Source organism: Salvelinus sp. IW2-2015, linkage group LG19 (assembly GCF_002910315.2).
Source record: "Salvelinus sp. IW2-2015 linkage group LG19, ASM291031v2, whole genome shotgun sequence".
Lineage (NCBI taxonomy): Eukaryota > Metazoa > Chordata > Actinopteri > Salmoniformes > Salmonidae > Salvelinus > Salvelinus sp. IW2-2015.
The window spans coordinates 23382393-23394385 of NC_036859.1; the positions used below are offsets into that span (position 1 = coordinate 23382393).

Below are 11993 nucleotides of genomic sequence, written 5' to 3' on the forward strand. Positions count from 1 at the left end.
CCGTGTTGCCCAGCAACAGCCCCAAAACATCACTGCTCTAGAGGAGATCTGCATGGAGGAATGGCCCAAAATACCAGCAACAGTGTGTGAAAACCTTGTGAAGACTTACAGAAAACGTTTGACCTCTGTCATTGCCAACAAAGGGTATATAACAAAGTATTGAGAAAAACTTTTGTTATTGACCAAATACTTATTTTCCACCATAATTTGCAAATAAATTCATTAAAAATCCTACAATGTGATTTTCTGTATTTTTTTTCTTCTCATTTTATCTGTCACTCCAATATGTCCCATAAACATCACAAATGGTCCTTTTGTTCGATTAATTTGTTCGATTATATATCCAACATGTCCATTTATTTGGCGCGTTTGATCCAGAAAAACACCGGTTCCAACTCGTGAAACATGACGACAAAATATCTCAAAAGTTACCTGTAAACTTTGCCAAAACATTTCAAACTACTTTTGTAATACAACTTTACGTGTTTTTTAACGTAAATAATCGATAAAATTGAAGACTGGATGATCTGTGTTCAATACAGGATTAAAACAATCTGTAGCATGCTTTCTGGTCACGTGCCTCTATCTAACAGGACACTTCAAGTGACCCTGATTCAAAATGGCCGTACTTCTTCATTACACAAAGGAAAAACCCTCAACTAATTTCTAAAGACTGTTGACATCCAGTGGAAGCGGTAGGAACTGCAAGAAGGTCAATTAAATCTGTATTCCCAATGAAAATCCATTGAAAAGAGAGTGACTTCAAAAAAATAAAATAATCTGAATGGTTTGTCCTAGGGGTTTCGCCTGCTAAATAAATTATGTTATTCAAACAGTTTTAGAAACTTCAGAGTGTTTTCTATCCAAATCTACTAATTATATGCATATTCTAGCTTTTGGGCCTGCGTAGCAGGAAGTTTACTCTGGGCACGCTTTTCATCCAAATGTGAAAATGCTGCCTCCTATCCATTAATGTGATGTATAGAGTAGACAAAAAAAAAATCTAATTCTTGAATTTATTGACAAATAATTGTAATCATATTAAAATGTTGTTGTATAATAATGAGTTCATTACCTGAATGCATCTCCTATAGGCGTTAACATTTACTTCATACCCATCCCGGATCCGGGAGCATCCTCATCAAAAAAGCTGACTAGCATAGCCTAGCCTAACGGGACAGGGATATCATATAATATAATTTCATGAAATCACAAGTCCAATACAGCAAATGAAAGATAAACATCTTGTGAATCCAGCCATCATTTCCGATTTAAAAAAAAATGTTTTACAGCGAAAACACTATGTATTTATATTAGCTAACCACAATAGCCAAACACACAACGGCATATTTTCACCATGTTCGCACCGCATAGGTAGCCTTCACAAAACCCACAAATAGAGATAAAATGAATCACTAACCTTGAACAACTTCATCAGATGACAGTCTTATAACATCATGTTATACAATACATTTGTGTTTTGTTCAAAAATTTGCATATTTATAGCTACAAATCCTGGTTTTACATTGCAGKCACCATCACAAATAGCACCAAAGCAGTCAGAATAATTAGAGAGCAACGTGAAATACATAAATACTCATCATAAAACATTTATGAAAAATACATGGTGTACAGCAAATGAAAGATAAACATCTTGTGAATCCAGCCAATATTTCCCGATTTTCATTTTTATTTAATACAGCGAAACACTATATATATTTCTATTAGCTCACTACAGTAGCCAAACACACAACGCAATTTACTCCCGCCAAATAAGCTTGCACAAAACCGACAAAATAGAGATAAAATTAATCACTAACCTGAACAACTTCATCAGATGAAAGCTTGATAACATCATGTTATACAATACATTTATGTTTTGTTCGAAAATGTGCATATTTAGAGCTGCAAATCGTGGTTATACATTGTGAATACATAGCAACGATTCACCAGAATGTCCGGAGATATTTTGGACACTCACCTAATCTGACCAAAAAACTCATCATAAACTTTACATAAAAATACTTGTTGTATGGCAAATGAAAGATACACTGGTTCTTAATGCAACCGCTGTGTTAGATTTTTTWAAATAACTTTACCATAACATACAGCATGCGTTATTGTGAGACAGCGCTCACCAACACGGCGGAGAATAGGAGTCAACATATTACACAAATACGAAATAACATCATAAATGTTGTCTTACTTTTGCTGAGCTTCCATCAGAATGTTGTGCAAGGAGTCCTATTTCCAGAATAAATCGTTGTTTGGTTTTAGAATGTCCATTTCTTCTGTCGAATTAGCAACCTTGGCTAGCATTGTGGCGCGAACATTCCCATCATCTCTTGGCGCAAAGAACGGAAAATTCCAAAAGTCCCAATAAACGTTGAATAAACTGATAAAACTCAGTTGAAAAATCGTACTTTATGATGTTTTTCTCATATGTATCAAATAAAATCAGAGCCGGAGATATTCGCCGTGTATACCGAACGCTTTTCAGAAGACAATGTGGAGCTCCTTCGCGCGCCGTGGAAAACTGACAAAAGGGCTGACCTGTCACTCCAAAAGCTCTTATTCGGCCTCAGATCAAGCTAGACACCCCATTCAACTTTCCACTGCCTGTTGACATCTAGTGGAAGGCGTATGAAGTGCATACATATCGATAAATAAAAGCCAGTTGAATAGGCAGGCCCTGAAACAGCCTCGTTTTCAGATTTTTCACTTCCTGTTTGGAAGTTTGCTGCCAAATGGCCAAATGAGTTCTGTTTTTCTCACAGATATAATTCAAACAGTTTTAGAAACTTCCGAGTGTTTTCTATCCAATAGTGATAATAATATGCATATTGTATGATCTAGAACAGAGTACGAGGCCGTTTAATTTGGGCACGATTTTTTCCAAAGTGAAAACAGCGCTCCCTATTGACAAGAAGTTAACAAAATGTTCATACAATAATAATATAAATAATACAAATATTTGTTTATAACATGCCCAATTAGAAGCGTCAATCTATATAGAGCAAGTTTTACTAAATTCGAGCCCAGTAACTTTGCTCACCGCATCCTTCTTCAATTGTCTCGTCTGGCTGCCACGAAAAGCCCCCACCTTGGAGACGGTCAATAACATCATTGTGGAGCTGCTGATCTGCACYAAGTGTGAGAGTGCCACTGGCGATGTACTTTGCTGGACATGCTAGCTGTTCTCGGTGGCGTATCATCACTTTGTTTCACTGTCCAATCCGAGTCTGTTTGGTCTCTTGCGCATCAACTTGATAAAGCGTCAAGGGCAAGAGGACAGTGCATTATAAACAAAGCGCCGCATATATTGCCCCAAAAATAACATCTGATAATTTTTTTTTTTACAAAAGTAAATAATTGCGGGTGGTGGAGCTAATTAAGGCGGGCCATCCATTTAAGAGTAATTAAACTTTGTCCGGCCTTAGCATCTGAGTCAATATTTCAATATAATCTTATTGAAAAACATTTTTATAAAGGCAGAAATTCTGTTAGAAATTAAGACATATTTGCATGTAAGTATAATTATATTTTTCCATTTCCATAACAGACCACTCTACACCAGCAAGCCAGTCCCCCCATTCTTCCAACCCAAGCAGTTTACCCTCTTCTCCACCCACGCACAACCATGGCTCCATCCCCTTCTCTAACTTCGGCCCCATAGGAACACCCGACAACCGAGACAGGAGGATGGTCGACCGCTGGAAGGTGGAAAAGACGCGTAAGTCAACCTCATGAATCTAAATATATAAATGATATCCGTCTACCTCTTATACCCACTGATATATGTAATGAATGTCATGTTTGGTATAAACACTTAGCCTTTTCCAGACATTTTGTGTTATTCTTAAGTCATGGTGTTTTATATAATGAATCTCTGTTTTTGTCAAGTAGCTGTGAGTGGGTTTGGTCTGGACTACCTGCCCGCTGCGTCGTCATCTTCAGACCACCGAACCCCTGAGAACAGCTGGCACCAGGGGAACGCCTCCAGCAGCTCCTGGGCCGCCCAGGAGTTGCCAATGGAAGACTCCTCCACTGTGCTCCTGGACAGTCTGAAGGTACCACACGACACACACCTTTCTTACCTTTAGGGTTGCAAAAGTAAGTCTGGTAACTTTCCACAAATTCACAAGTTTTCAAGAAATCCCAGTTTGAGAATTCCTGGATTACAAGATTATTCCCTAGTGATTCAAGGAATATAACAACCAAGACTTCTGGATAACATCTGAATTTAGGGAAAGTTACTGGACTAAAGTCCCCCTTAGTCATTTAGAATTAAGTGACGTCACCTCTTATTGCCACTTATTTCACCCCAACTGTATTTTAGGTCCTGTCTAGGGCTGTTGCGGTGACCGTATTACAGCCACACCGGCAGTTATGAGTCATGACCGCAGTAAAATTCCATGTGACTGTTGAGTCATGTTAATCTCCCTTTAGGCAGTTTGGACATGCTCTGGTAGTACCCAACTTGCTAATGATCATCAGGTTCAAATGGCCTGGTACTCAGGGCTCTATTGTTCCTCCATCAGGTCCAAATTGCCTGGTACTCAGGGCTCTATTGTTCCTCCATCAGGTTCTAATGGTCTGGTACTCAGGGCTCTATTGTCCCTCTAACTAATCTGACGTCAATGCAAATGCATTCGTCAAACTTGGGGACGCCAACTCATTCCGGAGTTTTTATTTTTACTCTCTTCTACATTGTTGAATAATAGTGAAGACATCAAAACTATGAAATGACACATATGGAATCATGTAGTAGCCAAAAAAGTGTTAAACATATCAAAATATATTTGAGATTCTTTAGAGTATGTCCTTTGAAACTATAAACTAGTGACTAGTGTCATTATACCCTGATGAAGACAGCTTGTCTGTCAAAATGTTGGTTATTAGGCTATTCAATTATTGCATCTGAGCTCCTAGAGTGTGCGGCTCTCCTTTTTCTTTTTCAAGATTCTTCAAAGTAGCCACCCTTTGCCTTGATGACAGCTTTGCACACTCTTGGCATTCTCACTACCAGCTTCACCTGGAATGTTTTTCCAACAGTCTTGACGGTCTTCCCACATATGCTGAGCACTTGTTGGCTGCTTTTCCTTCACTCCACGGTCCAACTCATCCCAAACCATCTCAATTGGGTTGAGGTCGGGTGATTGTGGCCAGGTCATCTGATGCAGCACTCCATCACTCGCCTTCTTGGTCAAATAGCCCTTATACAACCTGGAGGTGTGTTTTGGGTCATTGTCCTGTTGAAAAACAAATGATCATCTCACTAAGCGGAAACCAGATGGGATGGCGTATCGCTGCAGAATGCTGTGGTATCCATGCTGGTTACGTGTGCCTTAATCTAAATAAATCACTGACCGTGTCACCAGCAAAGTACCATCACACCACCTCCATGCTTCACGGTGGGAACCACACATGCAGAGATCATCCGTTCACCTACTCTGCATCTTGCAAAAAGACAGCGGTTGGTACCAAAAATATCAAATTTGGACTCATCAGATCAAAGGACAGATTTTCACCGGTCTAATATCCATTGCTCGTGTTTCTTGGCTCAAGCATGTCCTTTAATAGTGGTTTCTATGGAGAAATTTGACCATGAAAGCCTGATTCTAGGGCTGTTAAACAAATCCAAATATATTTTCAATTCAAAGTAGCCACCCTTTGCCTTGATGACAGCTTTGCACGCTCTTGGCATTTTCTCAACCAGCTTCATGAGGTAGTCACCTGGAATGCATTTCAATTAACAGGTGTGCCTTGTTAAATGTTAATTTGTGGAATTTATTTCCCTCTTAATGCGTTTGAGCCAAACAGTTGTGTTGTGACAAGGTGGGGGGGTATACAGAAGATAGCCCTATTTGGTAAAAGAACAGCTCAAATAAGCAAAGAGAAAAGACAGCCCATCATTACTTTAAGACATGAAGGTCAGTCAATATGGAACATTTCAAGAACTTTTAAAGTTTCTTCAAGTGCAGTCACAAACCACCAAGCGCTATAATGAAACTGTCTCTTATGAGGACTCCCAGAGGAATGGAAGACCCAGAGTTACCTCTGCTGCAGAGGATAAGTTCATTAGTTACCAGCCTCAGAAATTGCAGCCCAAATAAATGATTCAGAGTTCAAGTAACACACACTGTATTTTCAGAGGAGACTGTGTGAATCAGGCCTTCATAGAAGAATTGCTGCAGAGAAACCACTACTAAAGGACCTCATTGACAAGAAAAAACTTGCCTGGGCCAAGAAACACAAGCAGTGGACATTAGACCAGTGGAAATCGGTCTCATGAGTCCAAATTTTAGATTTTTGGTTCCAACCGCTCTGTCTTTGTGAGACGTATGTGTATTTCCCACCGTAAGGCATGGAGGAGGAGGTGTGATGGTGTGTGGGTGCTTTGCTGGTGACACTGTGTGTGATTTATTTAGAATTCAAGGCAAACTTAACCAGCATGGCTACGACAGCATTCTGTACCGATATGCCATCCCAGCTGGTTTGCGCTTAGTGGGACTATCATTTGTTTTTCAATAGGACAATGACCCATCATACCGCCAGGCTGTGTAAGGGCTATTTGACCAAAAAGGAGAGTGAGGGAGTGCTGCATCAGATGACCTGGCCTCCACAATCCCCCAACCTCAACCCAATTGAGATGGTTTGGGATTAGTCAGACCGCAGAGTGAAGGAAAAGCATCCAACAAGTGCTCAGCATATTTGGGAACTCCTTCAAGACTGTTGGAAAAGGATTCCAGGTGAAGCTGGTTGAGAGAGAACCATGAGTGTGCAAAGCTGTCAAGGCAAAGGGAGGCTATTTGAAGAATCTCAAATATAAAATATATTTGGATGTGTTTGACACTTTTTTGGTTACTGCATGATTCCATATGTGTTATTTCATAGTTTTGATGTCTTCACTATTATTCTAGAAAATGGTAAAAAGAAAAACCCTTGAATGAGTAGGTGTTCTAAAACTTTTGACTGGTAGTGTACACACACAAAAGTATATCTTTGGTACATAATTGGTCTAGTCTAAATTCAACAAATTCAGAGTTAGCCAACAGTTATAGTGAGTTTGTATTTGATTGTGAATAGCCTAGTAATAGGGCATTTCTAATATTTTCATAATGAACAGGCTGACACATTGTCTTTTAGCTACAGAATATCTCACCACCATGCATTTCCTTCTCCTCCCCTCTTTCCTTCGTTCCTTTCTTCAGATTGCAGAGGGGCTGTATAATTAAATGTTTTTTTTTGTGTGAAAACATGTTACTGTTGATTTTCCCAAACAGATTTAACTTGGTTTCTTATTTAAGCACTGGGTAGTTGCAGGAACAGGGTTGGAGAACATATGGCATACAGAGTTTGGGTAGAACATCACCTCTTGCACAGCTTAATAAACGGAGTAGCCTACCCGACATGACTGAAAAATGTACCAGCGGGAAGGTGGCCTCCATTCGCTATTCGAGTGCATACAGATGACATGTCTTGCCCCTGTTCCTGCCCATTTGATAATGGGCCATTCTAAATCGAAACAATTTTGGGATATTTGTAAAGATTACTGAATTGAGGATAGTCTGATGGGTGAAAATATGATCACATGATAAGCGAACAGCGTGTGCCGCCTGAGGCAAGGAACAGATCGTAAGCTTTTYGTCTCATCATGCAGCCCATATATCTTTTGATTTCTAAGGTTTGTATCATTCACAACTAAAGTTGCCAAATAACTCTAAATCTAGTGTATAGGACCCTTTTTCAAATGATGACGTTTACTCTCAACATAGCCACTTCATATGTGCACTCTCGCTCTGGAATGGGAAAAATATCCTTTATTTTATTCAGCTAAGTTCAATTATAATCTTCTTACTATAAAATCATGTAATATAAAATAATGCCACAGGACTTATTAGCATATCTTGTCAGCAAAATGAACAAGCCTACAGCTTATGGCATGGAGCATAGCCAGATAACATATAGTAGGCAAACTCATACTCTGTTCTTCTGAAATACAATTTCTTCATATCATAAACTTTGTTTAGACCTGCCTAAAATAAATGGATTTATTGTGATGGTGTATATTCAATTAGATTTTTATAAGACTTTTTAAAATGTAGATGTTCCAAAGCCGTGCATCAGCGACTTGTGTGAGTGGAGTCCTGGAGATGCTAAACGTGTTTGTTATTTAACTGTAAATTACCGTGTGACTGGCTGTCTTTTGCATGACCGTAACCGGCTTACAAAATGTAATGACCGCCACAGCCCATATTGTTAAATTCCTTTTCAATCTATCTCTGTGCTCCCCAGTCCATCTGGTCTAGCTCCATGATGCAGCCGGGGCCTTCGGCCCTGGAGCAGCTCCTCATGCAGCAGAAGCAGCAGAGGGGCCGGGGCACCATGAACCCTCCACACTGAAGGGCCTGCAGTCAGAAGCACTTGTGTGAAGAAGTAAGAAGTAAAAAAAAAAAACGAGCTCCAAATCGGAATTACCGGCATATGGAGGCTGGGGAAGGTGAAACGATGACCCAACAGGCTCAAAACACCCTTCTGCTGACGAGGAGGACTGGTGCAAGTCTACTCTCCACTCTCTCTCTGTGCCTCCCATGGCAACGAGGGTGTGCAAGCACCTCCCACACCACCTCACTGAGCACGATTCTTACATTGAGGAAACTGAAAACCTCTGACAGCCAGTCACCATGCATACCTCCTGAATTCCTCTGGAGAGTGTGGGAATAAACAACCATCCTTCAGTCCATCTCACTTGGATTCCATGTATCTGGTCTCTGAAAACTATTCTTGAGCTGCTCTTGGTGTGGATTTACTATCAGTCTTTGATTTGCCTACTGGAGAAGAGAGGAGCCTAAAGGTGGTGCGGGGTGTTTTTGGGAAGGCAAGGTAGGCCTAAAACGGTAGATGTGGTGGTGAAAAAAAGAAAGACTGATCTTTCTGAATTCTTGACAAAATTTTCTTTATCTCGGACAGAGAGCGATGTAGCCGGGTTATGAATGAACGAATGAAGGCGTTAACAGCTATATTGCCACAGTCGTTGGTAAAAAGTGGGGGGAAAGCGTGCCTATCATACTGTGCACAGAACCGTTTGAAAATGAGACGCAGATTATGCTATAGATGCGATTTTCCAGTTTGCAGATTGTTCCTTTCTGTAAAGGTTTTACAAGGAGGGAGGTGCATCTTCAGGTCAGTTGAGGATGATGGGAACGCTTCACAAACTCACCACAACGTTCGCTCAAAAACAAAAGAATCAAACTGAGACGGTGATGAGAAAATAGATGTAGGGATAGTATTATTAGCTCTAATAGAGATTTGCAATTATTAGAAATACTGTATTTTGTGATTTGTTCGTAGCAGTTTTAGCTTTATGAAATACTGAGTAACTATGTCCAATAGTTTACTGCTTATGGGGAAAGTAGATGTTAATATGTTCTCTTTACCCATCTTTCTTTGAGTAAAAATGTAACTCTAGCTTATCTGCATAATTGTTTATTTCGTTCATGGTCTGCCTTTTAATAGTTTTAAGCAGCTTTATTGGCTCTCTTTGTGCCTGGTCAGTGTTTTTTATTTTATTATTACTATCATGGTTGGCACTGTCATGTAATGGAAACAAGCAAACGGGTCCAGCAAAGCTGCTGGTTCAGCAATATGGGGCACAAGCCAAGCGAGACACAGACCATCAGACAGACAGTTGGGCTGGGCTGTGGCTGGGGGACAGAGGGCAGGTGTAGTCCCTGACTCCCCTACTTGGCTTAGAACAGGAGAGAGAGACTGATTTATGCTAACCTCTTCACAACCACTACTATAATCACAACAGTTATCGAATTAATGCATATTAGGCCCTGGAGAGTTGCATGCTTGGTTTGCTTGTCTAAAGTCATAGCTCAGCTTTTTACATACCTCTGTGGTGTGTAACTAACTGAACTAATTGTTTGGTATTAAGTTTCTGTCACTTGGGTTACGCCCAAGCCAGATAATCAGAAATGCCCAAGGCAGATAATGACTTTTTCCCCAAATAATGAAATCCATGAAGCACTGAGTGACAATCAGCAGACCAAGAGAGGCTCTCCAGGAACAGGGTTAGAGGCCAGTTGAGTCTAGGGGTCACTGTTGGATAGGGTTAGAAATATGATGACTATATACATTGGTACCCTCTATGGTTTAGGCAGCAAAAGGCATTTTGTATTTAAAGGGTATACAAAGACTTAATATCTTGTATGAGGGGAAAAACATGTTTTTATTTTCATGTAGAGAACATTTTATTAAACCCAACTTTAAATGATGTCTAATTTGTGTGATTGTGCTTTTCCTGTTACATTAAAATTATATTTAAAAGAAAAGATAAATAGATTGGACTGAATGTTGCGACATATTCAGCCAGAAGCTATTAAAAAAAATGAATTCAGCACATAAATGCTAGAGCGGAACTGGGCTGTAAAGTTGGCTGTGTATCTGCTCATTGTAAAGGGGTTCTGATTTCAAATGTGTGGTTAGATATGTTTGGATCATGAATGGTATTTGTCAGTGGTGTTGAGCTTACCAGTTCTTGCTGTCGAGATGGGCGGAGGAGGGAGTGAGGGGTAACGCACTAGAATGTTAGAAGCGCTCTGCTCTGAGCATCCTGCCATTTACTGCATTCATGTGGACTCTCCTCTGCTGCATCCTTAATAAACTGACACATCTAACAGTGGCTTTGGTTTTACCACATTAAGGTTTGTGGAAAAGAACCCTGCACTTTGAGCAGTTGTAACATTCCATACTTCTAATAGTCCTGTGGGACATTACAGGCAATGAAAACTGACAGACGGCTATTAACAGTTCCCTGCACAGCTGACCAACCAACATCAAGCACTGTGTCCCAGTTTAAGTTCAATATCAAGGAGAGAATCACTGAAAGTTTGAAATTGCATGAGGATTTGGAATTCTAAATGCTTTCACGGGTTATGGGGAGCGAGGTTGGAGTCCTTTTACCTGTGGGAGGGGGAGGGCGGGGGGGGGGGGTCATCCAGAAATGGGCTTGTGTTCTAAGCGTTTTGTGTTTCGTCTTTCTCTAGACATTCAGAAATGGTGGAATCGGCTATGCCTTTAAATAAAGTAAACCATGTTCTCCCTATCTTTTCACTGGACTGTCATTTTTCTGTGACTATCATGTACTGTATGTATGGTTTCTAAGAAGGTATCATCTTGTGCACCAAGTCTACTTTCCCCACAGCTCACAATTCAGGACAAAAGTGTGTACAATACATTTGTGTATACAATTTCCATTCATACTGTATTCTGATATTAGTATGGTTTAGAGAAAATGGCTAAATGGTAATAGACAATGAATCATTTTGACTCCAACGTTATGTAGCCTTATTGTCAAGGTGATCAATAGGAACTGAGCAAGAATTTAATACTAGAAAATGTTTTTCACACAGGCTGTCACCCTCCCTCCCCACCACACACTCAGGAAATCCTAGGGAGCCATACTTGTGAATGTTAAGTTTGAACTTAAACTTTTTCTCTCTCAAAATCCATTGACCTAGTTGCATGTGGTCACATCCTGCCACACTTAGCCCTATGCTAACCTCACCAGCTGGCAGTGATTCTTTCTCGTAACATTCTGCATCAGCCAATTACAAATGTTGGTGTTGGAAGTGATCAAACATTGGCCTTTTCTCAATTTGATTTGCTCAACTCCTGCATTCTCCCCTCTGTCATTTCTCACCACCTTTTGAAAAAGGTCCAACGTAATCMAGAGGCGGCGAGGAGTGTGAACGTGGACGAAAATGCGCTATTATGAAATGAGAAGCTCCTCCACTTGCACGTCATCAGGCAAATTACACTAACGGGTGGATCCCAAAATAAATGTACAAAATGATAACCAAGTTAGTTGTGGAATACATTTTATAGATAAAAGGATAGGTAGCATATCGTTTTTAAATGTGCAGTCTTGTCTCAAATACATCTGATTCAAAGGGGGTCAATGACAGATGACTACTCAATGACAG

The 11993-nt window shown here is 40.1% G+C and overlaps 1 protein-coding gene across 6 annotated transcripts in view; it reads left to right on the forward strand.

Moving 5' to 3' along the window:
• LOC111978888 (SMG7 nonsense mediated mRNA decay factor) overlaps positions 1-8986 on the forward strand; it is a 43478-nt gene extending 34492 nt beyond the window's left edge. For all 6 annotated transcript variants that reach the window (XM_024009129.2, XM_024009133.2, XM_024009132.2 and 3 more), the window contains 3 exons: positions 3563-3733; positions 3907-4070; positions 8299-8986. In XM_024009129.2, the coding sequence (XP_023864897.1) occupies positions 3563-3733; positions 3907-4070; positions 8299-8406 (443 nt within the window). In that variant the 3' untranslated portion in view covers positions 8407-8986. The remainder of the gene's footprint in view (positions 1-3562; positions 3734-3906; positions 4071-8298) is intronic.
• Positions 8987-11993: the final 3007 nt, after the last annotated feature.